The sequence below is a fragment of the Herpailurus yagouaroundi genome, unplaced genomic scaffold, assembly GCF_014898765.1.
Source record: "Herpailurus yagouaroundi ecotype Mexico unplaced genomic scaffold, PumYag 141, whole genome shotgun sequence".
NCBI classification, from domain to species: domain Eukaryota; kingdom Metazoa; phylum Chordata; class Mammalia; order Carnivora; family Felidae; genus Herpailurus; species Herpailurus yagouaroundi.
In genome coordinates this window covers 66172067-66187024 of record NW_024412396.1, presented here as the reverse complement: position 1 = coordinate 66187024, position 14958 = coordinate 66172067, and the positions used below count along the sequence as shown (strand labels likewise).

The window sequence follows — 14958 nt, the reverse complement described above, 5'->3', positions numbered from 1 at the left end:
TCTGCCGCTCGGACGCTTAACCAGCTCTGCCCATCCTGCAAAGGCCTCTTTCCGTGCCTCTCCTTCCTCCGCTTTGAAGTGGGGTTCGGGTCTCATTACAGCCACCTCCTACCCACAGAATTTCAGGGTCCCCAATGGCAAGAGACACACCGGTTTGTGCCCACATTCCCAGACATGGCATTTCAAGAAGCACAGGACCCAGTAGAATCCTTTTATCCCCAAATAGCAGAGTCGCCATCCAAAGCCCAGAGCAGGTGTCGGGACAGGACATCATACATGTCCCAGGGCTCCACATGGCTGGCTCCTTCTCAATGGAGGGTCACCTCCTCAGCAAATCCTGCCTGATCACCCTTCCAGGTCAAACAGGTCTCCCCCTTACTCGCTCCCTTGGCTGTTTCCTTTATGGCCCCGACTATGACTTACAGTTTGTATGTACTTGTTTCGGCCACGAGGGCAGGGGCCCCACTCATCTTCCTTCCTGCGAAACCTCTTGTCTAGCACATAGCTCTTGACCCATAGCAACCACCAAATGGCTGTCTGTGAGTGACTATTGGGTGAATATAGGAATGTATAGAAAGGTAGCAGAGTAGAGTGGAAAGAGAAGTGGGTTTGGAGGTTCAAATCCTTCTTCTGTTACATACTGGCTGTGTGACCTTAGGCAAGTTACTTAACCTTTCTGAGTCCCAACAATCCTATCCTTAAAATGGTAATAACAAAAACTTGCCTAGCCGACATGCAGTGTTCTTATGAAAAGCAAATAAAAATGGCACCTTCTTCACATCTCCCGGCTTGAGTTGACCTTCCCCCACCTCCTCTCTGAGCACCCAGAGCGCCCACGTCATGACCGCCTCTGTTTCATGGACAAGCTTTTGCGTCACTATAGGAAGGCATTATCTGGCCTCCTGAGAGTGTCCCCAACTATACTATACAACCTCTTTGGGGACAGGGAGCAGATATTGCCTACTTTGGTATCCTCAGTGCCCGGCAAAGGGCTTAGATTGTTGTAGGTGCCCAAGAAATGTTTTGAGGCAAATAAGTGCATTTCAAAACCAATAAAATGCTCTATAAATATAATTTATTGTTTCCACCTTGTGACCAAAATGGTGACTGTGGACGTAAAGGTCAACTGAGCCTTCGGGGTCCTAGAAATGAAAGCCAGATCCACATCCCAGAGAAAAGATAACGTCCCCTTCTAAAACCATTTTTTTCCAATTTGCTTCTCTCCCACCACAATGTAACGGATGAAGTCAGAAACATGCATAGGGATCATCTGCTGAACTCTGGCCCCCTGAGGGCTCCCTGAAAGGCAGACCCAACTTCCCATCCCATGGAGAAGTAGGGTTCATGCAGCCATGAATCAGAGAGCCCAAGGTTACGATGATGGACCAGCCCACAGTGGGCCCAGGAATCTGGGTCTTCCCAGTCTTTAAACTTCTGCACGTTTTTAAGGTTACATTTCTAAGACGACAACGGAGGAAAGCATAAAGTAGAAATTTGTTTGGGTTGATGTGTGCACAGCTGCAAAGAATTCAGATCAAACCACCCACACCGACCATGTTCTTAGGAGGTGCCAGGTGCCTTCTTGGCACCTGGATGTGAATCAGGCCTCGTCCCTCTCCTCCCCAAGTTTGCAGTCTAACAAGGGTCCCAGATGGACACAATGGCCCAACAGGAAGGGCGCAGCAAACAGGCTTGCCTCAGTTTCAGAAGGACACAGAGAAGGTTGATTCCCTTAGTCAAGCAGGTGAGTTTTGCAGGATGAATAGGAGTTTGCGAAGTAGGCTGGAGGAAGCAAACCTCTTTGAACCTCTGGTTTGAGCCACCGGTTTTCAGCCGGGTCCAGCCGAATTTAATGCCCTCCCTGGGGTTGTCAGCTCTCGGAGAAGTTGGGGAGCCTTGTCATTGCAGCCCAGGTCCCCACTCTCCCTGAGCCTGACCCGTGTCTGGAGTAGGGGCCAGGACTTTTGGTGACAGTGCTGTACTCCTGACCCCCCGAGCTGCCGCCTACGTGAAGGACAGGGGCCCTACCTGGGCCTCTTCCAGGGCATGACCTGTGCCCACATCCTGCCAGGTTTCTCTTACCTCTGATGACTAACCCCGGTGGTTTTCTCTGCTGGGAATTCCCTCCCTGCCTCGGGGCTGAGGGGAAGTGGGGCCCGCAGCCTTGACCGGACCGGCTCCCCATGTAGCGTGAGGCTCAGCTCAGCACTCCGTTGCTCTGAGCGCTTGCCCTGCCCATCCCCCTAAAGCCGAGTTCACAACTGACCACAGGGTTCCAGGAGGAGTCCCTGCTCTCTTTCCCCCCTCCCCGGAGACTCTATGGTCTGCATCCCGGGCCCTGGCACAAGGCTTGGGACGGAGCAGGGAGTGGGAAACTCTTATTGCACGGGACTCAGTCTGCCTGCTTCCTCCTCTGCGAAGCGGGAACAACATCCAACTGGTGGGGAGGACAGAAGTGAGGCAAGGCCCTGCACGGTCGTGAGGGACATCCCCGTCACCACAGCTGTCACCCCCAGCCGCCTCGCCGTCCCTGTCTTGCTGTAGTTATTTTGCCATCAGAGATAGTCCTGGTCTTAGGGTGGTGTGATGGGTTTTTATTGGCGCTTATCGTCTTGCTAAAAACATCCTGACAGCAGTAACACACGGGCCAGTGATGAAGGTGGCTGGGACTCCAGGATCCTGCGCAGACCGAGACCCAGAGCTTTGTCAGGACCACACGGGGGGGGGGGGGGGTGTTCTGTGAGCTGGGCCCCAGGTCGCCTTCCACCCTGCCCAGCATGCTCCGCTTTCCGGGGGGTGGAGAGGGGCCTCTGCAGGGCCAGGCTTTGCACAACCGCCCCCTTCCCAGGATGTGGTCTCTTAGATCTGTTTGACACGCAAAGTTTCCACGTGAGTTCATTTCAGCAAAGGCTCCTCAGCTACAGAAGCAGTGGGGAAACCCCCCCGTCCGGCCGTGCCTCCACATCTAACAAATGAGGAAACTGAGGCACAAAGGGGGGGCGGGGGCTTGCTCAAAGTCGCAGGGCCGGTCAGAGTAGAGCCCTTAGAGCCAGAGACAGGATGAAGAGGCAGGAGGCAGGGGCATCAGGACCTCTGCAGACAGACCTGAGTCGGCCTCTGCTCTGCTCAGCTGCGTGCGAGCCCGGGGCAGTGACCCACCTCCCGGAGCCTCAGTTTACCCGTCTGTCAAGGGTGAGGACGTTGGTACCCGCTCTAGAGGACTGATGGATGGGAGCACACAGGTGGTGGTCAGGAAAGGTGAGTAGTAACATTCAGAAGAGCACGGAGGAAGGCAGTGACAGTGAGGAGAATGAAGGTGGCCGGCCTGGCGGTCCCCCCCGCGCGGAGATGGCCAAAGCAAAGCGGGCCGGCTTCCTTGCCTTGCCTCCGCCCCTCTCCACCATGACCTGGCCTTGCTGAGGGCACCCACAAAATCTGTAGGTTCTGGCCTATCTTGGAGGAGCGTGGGCCTCCTCAGGGTCACAGTTCTAGCACCTGCAAACGCCACAGGGTGCTGGTCACACGTAGCAATGTCCTCAGTCCCACAGGGCACCCTCGAGGGGTGCGGGGGAACCAGGCCAGGCCTCCTGGAGTGTCCATGGCACCTGGCACCCCAATCAATTCGATCTGCGGCGTGGCCACCACACCCCCTTTCACCCCTCTCATCCTCACCAAAGCCCAAGGGGGTGGGGAAACTGAGGCTCGGAGAAGTGAAATCATGATCAAGTTAGTGGCGGACGTGTGCCGAGCACCCCCGTGCCTGGACCCCAGCTGAGCTCACTCGCTCCAGCCTCACGGCTTCCGACACTGGGTTATGCAGAAAACTAAAACCCAGAAAAGCTCAACCGGTCTGAGGTCACAGGGCCGGAGAGTGCCAGAGCCTAGATTTGAACCTGTGTCCATCTGACTCCAAGCCCTGGCCACCCCCCCCCCCATGGCCTTTTGCTGTAACTTCTGTCCTGCGTGTTCCTGGGACAGCAGGACCCTCTAACGAGGACACGGCGAGGCGGATGCGGGAGTCCAGACCTGGTTTGGCTTCCCAGCCACGCTCCCTTGTCCCCCCGACAACCTCCAAGAACCTCTTGCCCATCCCTGTTGGGACCCAGCCTGGCCAGCCCGAGACTGAGCCCCTTCCATCTAGGGACCTGCCGTTGACTCTTCTCACATCCTCTCTGGTGAAGAATGTCACCTTGCTTCGTATCTGCCTCCTGCGGGGTTGGCTGGGGAGGGGGCCGTGGGGGCGGGGATGAGGTTAACCTCATTGTTGTCTTATATGGTCATTTAAATCTCCCAGGGCTTCCTCCAAGGGCCAAAAATAATCCGGAGACACAGCAGCTGTGTCCAGCACACAGAGAGGACCCGGCCATCTGCTTTGGTTCAGAGCCCTGTGTCTGTCTGTCAGTCTTTCCCCTTGCGATCCCTCCATCCTGGATCCTGCCTCCGGCCATGACCCGCTTCTCTTATGCAGAGTATTTTTCCCTCTTTCACTCCTGCCCTGCACCCTCCAGGTCGACTGTGCCTCCTGAGAACTCGCCTGCCTCGGGCCCCATGGGCCTGTTCCAAGGGGTCATGCAGAAATACAGGAACTCCCAGCTGGCGTAAGTGACCCCCCAGCCCCTGAGACCGTGCAAGTTCACTCTTCCACTTAGGGTTAGTGGGGGGTGGGGAGTGGGAAGCAGACCCCAGGAAGGGGGGCATCCTGGAGGGACCTCCCGGGCATACCACTCCCACGTGTGTCCCCCCTGAGACCCAGCTGAGCTGAGCTTAGCAGTCACAGACTCAGTTCAAGACTGTCAGCGGGGCTGTGCCCGTGACTGAGCCCGCCATGCCCCCCACGTGGGCCCCGGGGGACGGAGCAGCCCCGTGGGAGACGGCCCTAGGACCGCCCCCCCCCCAAAAGCCCAGAGGAACTCCGAGCCAAAGCTGATGAGTCAGCCGCACCTTCTGTTTATCTCAGTTTCCCCCCTGCATCACCATGGGTGTATCTGAGCATATCTACAACGCTCACGCCCGTGGTCTTTGTTTTGCCTCGTTGCCTGTATTTGTTCAGTGCCAGGCGGTAAAGTCCAGAAATAATCTGGGCTGCAGGAAGGGTTCTGTGTGCCTGGCACCAGGGTGCTGGGCTAGGTGCGTCCTTGGAAAACAGATCCGTGCTGCCCCTTCTCTGGCCCCCTGTATCGACCCCAGAAGCAGCTAAAAGCAAAAGAGGGGCCCCCCGTCACGGGAACCCCTATCTCCTTGCTCCAGTTATGTTGCAGAGAGGGGAGGAGGCAATGGGCCAGTGTTTTGAGTCTCTTCCCAGCTCTTTTCAAACCCTGCCGCCCCGGCTTCCTTGGGGCTGTGGGTGGAATTCTGACGGTCTGGAAAAGGGGGCCCCAGACTCTGGTCTCGGCACTGCTGCCCCTTCCTGTGTGGCTGCCTGTGAGTCGCTGTCCCTCTCTGAATCTCCCTTCTCTGTGAGAGAAGGTTGGAGAGGACAGAGCGGCCTCCAGGGTCGTGTCTAGCTCCTCGGTCTCTGATGGTCTGACACCCCCAGCAGCCTCCCCCTACCTCAGGGCGGGGCTTTGGCTGAGCTCCTAGAGCAGCAGTCAGCATGTGCGCCCGAGAGCTTCAGGGTCCTTGCACCACAGCTGGACGAGAGCCAGGCTGGGCGGCAGGTCCTGGGAGTGTTCTCATGAGACTGCGCATCCCCCACCCCCACCCCCACCCCCCGCCCCGTCCACGAGAACAGCCAGCCCTCCTCTCTTCCACTTCAGCTGGGGTCCCACGGGAGACCTGCCAGGGGAGCCGGGATACATACCCAGCCGGGCTCTTCCTGACGCCAGCAGGGGCTGCTCTGGCCGCTCGTAAGAAGAACTCACCAAGGTGGTAGTGATGGCGTTGATGGGGACTTCGGGGCTTATCTGGTCAGTTGCCCAGTTTGCTCGTGGGTCTGTAACTTAACCGGCATCTGTGCTCTGAAGCTATTAATAACCGGAGGGGCTGAAAGTCAGGAGGAAGTGCCGCTCACGATGGAGGAAGCAGCTGGGAGGGTCAAGGGGCCGGCCCCGTGGACCCTCGGGGCCCATCCTGCCCCCTGACGTGGGTGAGCACCCTGGGAACAAGGCCTGCCTCCGGTCTCACCTTCTCCATCTAGGAAATGGGCGCACTTATGCAGAACATTCCCCAGGAGTGGGTCTGGGACTCACAGCTGTCCTGGTCCTCACTGACGCAAGGGTGGAGGGAAGGGAGCTCAGTGAATGAATGAATGAATGAATGCATGAGTGAAGTCATTCATAGTAGCCCTGAAATCTCTCGGACATTCAGAAGTTTAAGACTGTGCAGACTTCACATGTATTAGTCCTTCAAGGATGGAAGTCTTTCAGCAGCTAAAGCTTCTAGGGGTGAGGGTAAAGGGTGAGGAACAAGGAAGGGAAGACCCCAGAGACATGCTCACTGGAAAGAGCCCCCCTCTGAGGGACTCTGGTCTCAGAGCTGCTTGATGTGCAAACTGGCCCCAAAGGTTCCCGGTAAGCGCTAGCACACTGCACTGAAACAGCTCCCACGGGGTCAGTTATCCATCCGTCTGGGGGCCGGCACTGTCTGCCCGAATCCTCTTGGTAGACATGGTCTCGGTGTAACATTAAATGCAGCCCTGCAAGGCGCAGGGACAGAGGGCTTCCTTCCCTAATTTTCTTTTGGCCACCAAGGAGCCTCGTCTAAAAGAGACCCTCAGTTTCCATCTGTGGAAGTGAACGAGCCTGCCATGTGTCGTAGACTTTCCCTACATGGTGCCCACTTGGAGATAAAGGCGTGGAAGGACCCCGGGTCCTGGGCTGCTCGCAGGGGGACCAAACACTGGCAAGGCTCGACCGGAGCCCCCACATTTACTTGTATAGGAGAGTTTGTCCTCCAAATGCACAAAGGAGGCCGTTGCAAAGAATGTTTTGAACAAGATACAAATAAAATTCCCAAAGAAGCAAGCAAAATGCTAGTAGGGGAGAGGTCATCTTTTTGGAAATGGAAGGAAATAGAAGAGATGAAGGAGTGAAATAATCGTTTGGTTCTGGAAGTTTCCTTCCTTCCTTCCTTCCTTCCTTCCTTCCTCTTCCTTCTTCCTTTCTCTCCTTCCTTTCCTCTCTGCCTCTTTCTTTCTTTCTTTCTTTCTTTCTTCCTTCCTTCCTTTCTTTCTTTCTTTCTTTCCTTTGAATATTTACTGAGTACCTATTATGGACCAGACACTGAGCTAGGCCCTGAGAATGAAATCATGAGAGATGGAAGAAATAAAGGTGCTGTCCTTGTCTTCCTGGGACTCATAGTCCAGCGGGGGACACAGATAGCATCAAATAACTGTTCAGAGACACGCAAAGGCCAGTGGTTACATGAGGGCTTAGGACCGGAGGCAGGGAGAGGCTGACCTGGGCCTGCGGGCCGCGCTTGACAGGCCTGAGGAAGCTGTGATGGATAGCTGGTGGATGGATACGCCAGAGGGGCCAAGGTCAGGGCCAAGGTCGGGGCTGAGTTCCAGGGCACGCCCATGTGGTTTAGGAAGGATTATTCTCCTTATTGAGGAGGACACTGCCGGCAGGGGGCTGAGCACCTGTTCCAGACCAGCAGGGGCCAAGCAGGACCGAGTGGTCCCACAGCCAGCACTGCCCCCGGCCACCAGCAGCCCCGCGTTCCCTCTCCCTGTGGGGAGAAAAGCGGCCCGCCCCTCCTCTGCCGCCTGGATCCTGAGGAGTGCCCCGCCCCTTGCTGTCACAGGCCTGTGGACCCAGTGCTGAAGGCCATCAAGGAAGGTGATGAAGAGGCCTTGAAGGCTATGATCAAGGCAGGCAAGAACCTCGCAGAGCCCAACAAGGAGGGCTGGCTGCCGCTGCATGAGGCGGCCTACTACGGCCAGCTGAGCTGCCTCAAGGCCCTGCAGCAAGGTGAGGCCGCAGCTCCGGGTGCAGCCAGGGCTGGGAACAGGACTGGGGGTGGGGCTCCTTCTTTTCCAGAGCGTCAACTGTCTTGGGCAGGGGGAGGGTGAGAGGCAAGATTCTTACCCCCGTGGCAGAGTTAAAGTCACCACGCTGGGAGAGAAAAGTGGATTGTCCCCACCCACCCTGCTGCCACCGCTCTGGGCCTTTCAGGACAGCAGAGCCTAATTCCTAGAAAAGGAGTGGGGGAGGGCTGACTTTTGGGAGAGCCACTACCAGCTTGTTCCAGAATGTTCCAGGGGCTGATGTGGTGTGGAAAATACTGCAGCTGTGCCTATGCCCCGCCAAGGCTGTCCCCCACAGCTGTGGGAACCTGGGCAAATCATGCCTCCTCTCGGAGCCTCGCCTTGCCCCCGAGCCAGATGTGGATAAGGTAACACTTGCGGACAGGACTTACCTCTGCCCTGAAGGAGCATGAGCCCCAGACAGCCCGCCATACGCTAGGGCAGAACCAGTTGTAGGAGACGGAGCTTCTGGCCGTGGCTGGTGGGAAAGGACAGGGTCATTCAGAGACGGAGAGGGGTTCAACCAGGGAAAGCTTCCCAGAGGAGGTAGCATCTAAGCTGAGATAATACAAGTGGAAAGCTGAAACAGCCCCGTGAGAGCAACGGAGTCCAGGGCCAAAGGATGGATGGTATATTTAGGTGGATGCCACACATGTCTGTCGTTGGAATTGGGCAGAAATCGGGGCCACCTGTGTGTTGGGAAGGTGGGAGCGTCTTCCCCCTTCACGAACTCCCTGTCTGTTCTCCCCAGCATACCCTGCAGTCATCGACCAGCGCACCCTGCAGGAGGAAACGGCCCTTTACCTGGCGACGTGCAGGGGACACCTGGACTGCCTCCAATCCCTCCTCCAGGCTGGCGCCGAGCCTGACATCTCCAACAAGTCCCGAGAGACCCCGCTCTACAAAGGTGAGCCCCCCCCCACAGTGGGCTTCCCTGGGGAAGGGTCCAGAGGGTAGGTGGGCAATTGGGAACATTGCTCCCAAAGTGCCTAACTCCCTCCCTAGCCCCCCTTCTCCCCAGCCAGGGGTCTCCTGTGAAGGGCGGATGTCTACGGGCCACGCTACCCAAGGCTTCCTGTGGGCCCGGCACGCCGAGGAGCGCTGAGGGCCCAGAAACAAAAAGCTATGATCGGTGCCCCAGCGCTCTCCCCGCCCAGTGGGCAGCGACACACAGACAACATAACAGCCAGGCAACAAAGAGCTCGGCATGATGCACCCGGGGGCATCAGGGAGGGCTCTAGCGTTGGGGATGAGCACCCACAAAAGGGGGCGTCGGAGCTGAGCTGGAACAGGAGGCTGTTTCCAGCTGGACAAGCAGAGGGAACAGCATAGGCAGAGGCAAAGAGGTATGAAAGAAAATCTGTACCTCTGGGACATTTAAAACAAACCAGAAACTTAGCCTGGCTCATTCAGTACATCACCCAAGGACACTGGCATCTCTAGCAAAATCTGAATCATCGTAATAGCTGGTATTTACTGAGTGTTTACTCTGTGCCACGCACTGTTCTTCAATTTAACCCTAATATCCATCTACATAGGAGACGGGCATTACATGGGAGGTATCTCCATGTTATAGATGAGGACCTAAGGCACAGAGACATGAAATGAGGCACCCAGGATTTCACATATGCTAGCAAGGGGCAGACCTGGGATTTAAACTCAGCAAGCTAGCTGCCTCACAGTTCGTATGCTGAACTATGACATTATAAAGCGTCCAGTTCATGCCCACGGGCTTAAGCAATCAGGCTTGGGTCTTGCACATACAAATATGAGAGGGCCTTTACACTTTGAAAAACAACAGACATCCCTGCTTTCCCGTGTGACTGGTATCCAGTACCTGGAATATTCCACGGGAAGCAGGTGCCTGGCAGCTGGTAACTGGGTCCACTGTAGACCTGAGATGGAAGTGTTTCTCAGAAGTCGTGTCTGCCCAGGCACCAGAGCCATCACCTAGAGGCCGAGCTGCCCAAAGGGAGCTTCCCGAGCACTGGGCAATTCTCAGCCGAGGCTTGGGCCCTGGTGCTGAGTGCACGTGCCAAGCACTGCGCTAGAGTGTTCCATGCACTCCGTCACCCAGTACTCTCACAAGGTCCTCTCAGGAAGGTTTTATAATCTCTGGTTGACAGGCGAGAAAACCAAGGCTTCGAGAGGTGGGGAGCTTTGCCTGGGGTGCTGTTTGAAACACTACCCAGGAAGCCCCCTTTCTCTTCTTGCCCTCACCCCTGCCTGATTCGAAGAAGTGGTAAATTTAGACAAGAGCCCAGCAGCCTCCCTGGTGATAACCCTGGACCAGAGCCAACAGTGCATCTAGGTTCTAGAAAGCAATGAGGCTTGGGGCGCCAGGGTGGCTCAGTCCGTTAAACATCCGACTTGGGCTCAGGTCATGATCTCACGGTCTGTGAGTCTGAGCCCCGTGTCAGGCTCTGTGCTGACAGCTGGGAGCCTGGAGCCTGCTTCGGATTCTGTGTCTCCTTCTCTCTCTACCCCTCCCCCACTTGTGCTCTGTCTCTGTCTATCAAAAATAAATAAACATTAAAAAAAATAAAAAATAGAAAGCAATGAGGCTTAAGAGGGAGGTGTGAGCAGATCGAGAAGACTCGACAAGACTTTGTCTTGTACGCAGAAGACAGATTTTTACCTCAGTTTAAGCGTGTAGCCTGAGGAAGGGCTTTGAGCAGGGCTTCTGGGACCCTCCACCTCTCCTGGCTCTGGTGATGTAGAGGACTGCAGCCTGTAGCGCTGGAGAGGGAGAGGAGTCAGGGACACCCTGGAACATTCCAAGGGACAGAGACGCTGGGCCTGATTGCCTGAGTTTGAATCCCTGTTCTGCCACTATCTGTGTGACCTTGGGCAAGTCGCTTAACGTCTCTGTGCCTCATTTTCCTCCTCTGTTGGAAGGGGGGTGATAGCACTACATCCTTTATAGGTGACTGGGAGAATTATATTGGAGGGGCCCAGAAAGTGCTTTGAACAGAGTGCCTGCCACCTAATCTGTGCTACATACACCAGCAAATATTACTGCTATGAGTAGGACTGTTATTTTAGGTGTGCATCCTGGGTAGTGCAGGGACTGGAACTCGGGACAGACCCAGTGGATGTCTGTTGACGGAACGTCTGGCGGACGAACGGGTGAATGGACAAATAAATGAATGAAGTCTCAGCCGGCCGGGTCCGGCCAGGGCCCTGCTGACCACCTCGCTTCTTTGTGCCTGGGCTGCAGCCTGTGAGCGCAAGAACGCGGAGGCGGTGAGGATGCTGGTGCAGTACAACGCGGACACCAACCATCGCTGCAACCGAGGCTGGACCGCTTTGCACGAGTCTGTTTCTCGCAACGACCTGGAGGTCATGGAGATCCTGGTGAGCAGAGGCGCCAAGGTGGAATCCAAGAATGCCTATGGCATCACCCCCTTGTTCGTGGCCGCCCAGAGCGGGCAGCTGGAGGCCCTGAGGTTCCTGGCCAAGTACGGTGAGTGCTAAGGGTCCCCGGGTCACGTAGCCCCCGAGGGGCAGCGCCGGGGAGGACCTCAGACGTCTAAGGGGAGGCAAGCTTAGGTCATACTCTGACCTGGGAATAGCATCCTCTTGGAGGCCTGTGTTGAGAAGGGATCTGAGGCTGTGTGGAAGCTCGGTGGGAAGCGTGTTGAGATCCACCAGCGACGCCTGCAACGAGGCACAGGCCGGGGCGGGAGGAATGGCGTGAAACACGTGCCGTCGCTAATCTAGCCCAACATCCTCATTTTACGAACGCGGAATCGGAGGCCCAGGAAGGGGACGTGACTTATTTGCAGTCACGTAGCAAACTGGTGGTGGAACAAGCCAGACCCCGGGTCTCCTGACACTTCAACTACTCTTTCCACCCACATCACACCTCAAGGCCAGGAGGAACCTCAGACAGCATTTAGGTCACCTCCTCAGTGTACCTGTGATGAAACCGAGGACCAGGATGGGCAAGTGATTTGTCCAAGGTCTCGCCACGAAGTAGTGGAGGAGTTGGGATTCGAACCCGGGTCTTGGCACTCTCTGCCCGTGGAAAATCTTAGTCACGTTATCGGGAGAAAATAAAACAATGTTGCCCGCATCGTGAACAGAAGACCCCGGGACAACGGGAGGCATTGTTCTGACTAAAGGGTGTTGTCATTCCGTTCTTCCCCGAGAGAACCCCTTGGATTTCTTTTCTCTCTCTGCGGGAGGTGAACCTCCCTCCCTCCCGACAGAGAGGCCAGGAGCAAGCCAGACCCTCGGGCTGAGCTGAAGTAATTGGTTGAGGACCTTCTGTGTTAAGCGCGAGCACGGGATAGGCTAATGGGGTTTTCTCCATAGCCGTACGAGGTGGAGAGTGTCCTCATCCCATTCAGTAGATAAGGAGACTGAGGCTCAGAGAGGTGAAATGGTTGCTCACATCAGAGCCTGGGTTCCAACCACACGCATTTGACTCCAGACTGCACGCTTCTTCACTTGCCATGCTACCCCAGGCCTCGAGAATTGCCATCGTGGGACTTTGCTTGGATAAACATCCACTTACTCAGCACGCGCCTGAGCAGTTGAGAAAACAAACCCAGGGCCCTTCCTTGCAGCCAGGGACAAATCTGGGCCGACCCGCATGAGAACAAAGGAGCACGGGCAGGGTCCTGGGAACCCCGGGCAAGGAGACTGGGCAAAGGGCAGGGTGCTCAGCCGGCAAGGGGAACCGGCCAACTCTGAACATCTGTCCAGCTCTCCTGCCGACAGTCTGAGTCAGGGTCTCGCTCCCTTTGTGGGCTGAGTCCATTTTTAAGGCCAAATATTTTTCTTGTGAGAGCGGGCGGCTTTGCTGGCGGGGTCCAGGCTTCCAGGGGGCCTGACTTCAAGAGCTTGGACCCGTTCACTGGCTTTCCCTCAGGGTGGGGGGGCAGAACCAGCCTCTGTGCCCCAGCCCTTCCGTGCTGGAGAACCGGCCTTTGCTGAGTACCTTCTCTGTGTCCAGCACTGTGCAGGGAGATTGTCTTAGTTTGTTTGGGCCACTGTAACAGAATACCATACGCCGAGGGGCTTACAGCCTCAGGTGCTTATTTATTTCTCACGGTCCCAGAGGCTGGGAAGTCCAAGATCAAGGTGCCGGCAGATTCGGTGTCTGGTGAGAGCCTGTTCCTAGTTCACAGATGGCCACCTTCTCCCTGGGTCTTCACGTGGTGGAAGGCGCAAGGCAGCTCTTTGGGGTCTCCTTTATAAGGGGACTAGTCCCACTCATGACAACTCCACCCTCGTCACCTGGGCACCTCCCAAAGGCCCCACCTCCTAACACCATCGCGCTGGGGATCAAGTTTCCACCTGGGAATTTTGAGGGGACACAAACATCCAGTCCATAGCAGATAGTAACATGTTTTATCTTCTTAAGGCAACACGGACTGGTAGGCATTATTCTTCCTGGTCTACAGATGGGAAAAGTGTGGCCCCTAGGGGCTGCCCGAGGCCACAGGGCTTGCAAGCCCTGAAAAGAAACGGCAGCTAGTTCTCGTCTCTTTCCACTAGACCAGAAATCAGTTACCAAAATTGAAAAGTACCAGAAAGCCTGAGATAAGCAGAATGCCCGGGCAGAGCAGAGCTGTGGTTAACGGATGCTTTTGACTTCGGCCCTTACTGACACTTTCCTGCTGTCTCAGCCCGCTTTCCTTCCAGAATACGGAGGGACTGGTGAAGAGACCGTACCTCTTTTCTCAGGGAAACCCATGGGGCTGTGAGAAGGAGATGGGGAAGTTGTAAATGAGGCTGATAGGGTCTGTCCCCGAGTCCTTACCTCTCAGCAGGCTGTAGTGCCCTCTTCAGAGGGGACAGGAAGCAATCCCTCTCGTATTCCTTGCGATGGAGGGCGGAGGAGGACAAATCCCAATTAAGGCGGTTCTTGGGGTCTTTCTTTATTAGGGGGCTCTGCACTCCTAGAGCTGGTGGCTTCCTCAGAACAGGGTCTGGATGCTTTCACATGGAGCGAGGGGGAAGAGCATGGCCTCTGCCATCAGACCAGCTGCCGGGGCTTCCGCTGTCAGACCCCCCGGGGTTCAGGTTTGGGCTCCACACTTATGACCCCAGCGGCCTGGGGCAAGTTGCGTGGGTCCTCTGTGCTCAGTGTCCTCGTCTGCAACACGCACGTAAGAGTTGTGACTGACTGCACGGAGTGACGCTGCGGATGCAAAGAGAGAGAGCTCCCCTACGGCAGGGTGCCTGGCGCGTAGTAAGTGCTCAGGAAATGCCTGCAGCAGCGAGGCAGCTGTTCATTTCCGAGAGCGCCCCCCCCCCCCCCCAGTCTCAGGGTCGCAGGGTGGTTGTTACATGATCCAATGCGCCACGGCGGTTGGCACCGTGCTTGACAGTGACCGCCCTGGTCACTCCTTGATCCGCCTTCTCCTTGGCCAGGCGCCGACATCAACACGCAGGCCAGCGACTGCGCGTCCGCCCTCTACGAGGCTTGCAAGAACGAGCACGAGGATGTGGTGGAGTTTCTGCTGTCGCAGGGCGCCGATGCCAACAAGGCCAACAAGGACGGCATGCTCCCGCTGCACATCGCCTCCAAGAAGGGCAACTACAGGTCAGCCCGGGGCCCGGCCACCAATGCTCGCGGCTTCCCCGCCTCACCCACGCCGCTGGAGCGGGGGCCGCGAGCGTCCCGCCCACGGGACCAGGGGGGCTCAGGAGGGGTCAGGGTGGAGGGTGCCTTCCAGGTGGAAAGGAGAAGACGCCCCAGTAGTCGGCAAGCTCGAGCGCGTCGCCTGATTAACCTTCTTCACCCTCTGACTACTGTTAACAATCCTTTTAACACGTCTCCGGAGGTAGATGCCTTTACCTCCATTGCATCACACGAGGAAGCTAAGGCACAAAGAGGTCAAGTGACTTGCCCGAGGTCACACATCTTGCAGGCGGCGAGAACTGACCCACTACAAAAGTCGCTTCTACGGGAATTGCACTCAGGGGGAAGGATAGGAGTCGGGGCCAAGGGATATTTCTGTTGGGGGTGCAAACGT

At 56.4% G+C, this 14958-nt stretch overlaps 1 protein-coding gene across 4 annotated transcripts in view; it reads left to right on the top strand.

Moving 5' to 3' along the window:
• ASB2 (ankyrin repeat and SOCS box containing 2) overlaps nucleotides 1-14958 on the top strand; it is a 42604-nt gene that overhangs the window by 16164 nt on the left and 11482 nt on the right. For 3 of the 4 annotated variants that reach the window (XM_040478125.1, XM_040478126.1, XM_040478127.1), the window contains 5 exons: nucleotides 4509-4598; nucleotides 7744-7910; nucleotides 8718-8873; nucleotides 11187-11432; nucleotides 14354-14525. In XM_040478125.1, the coding sequence (XP_040334059.1) occupies nucleotides 4509-4598; nucleotides 7744-7910; nucleotides 8718-8873; nucleotides 11187-11432; nucleotides 14354-14525 (831 nt within the window). Of the gene's footprint in view, nucleotides 1-3121; nucleotides 3259-4508; nucleotides 4599-7743; nucleotides 7911-8717; nucleotides 8874-11186; nucleotides 11433-14353; nucleotides 14526-14958 lie in introns of those variants that run through there. The other variant, XM_040478128.1, reaches the window with a different exon arrangement.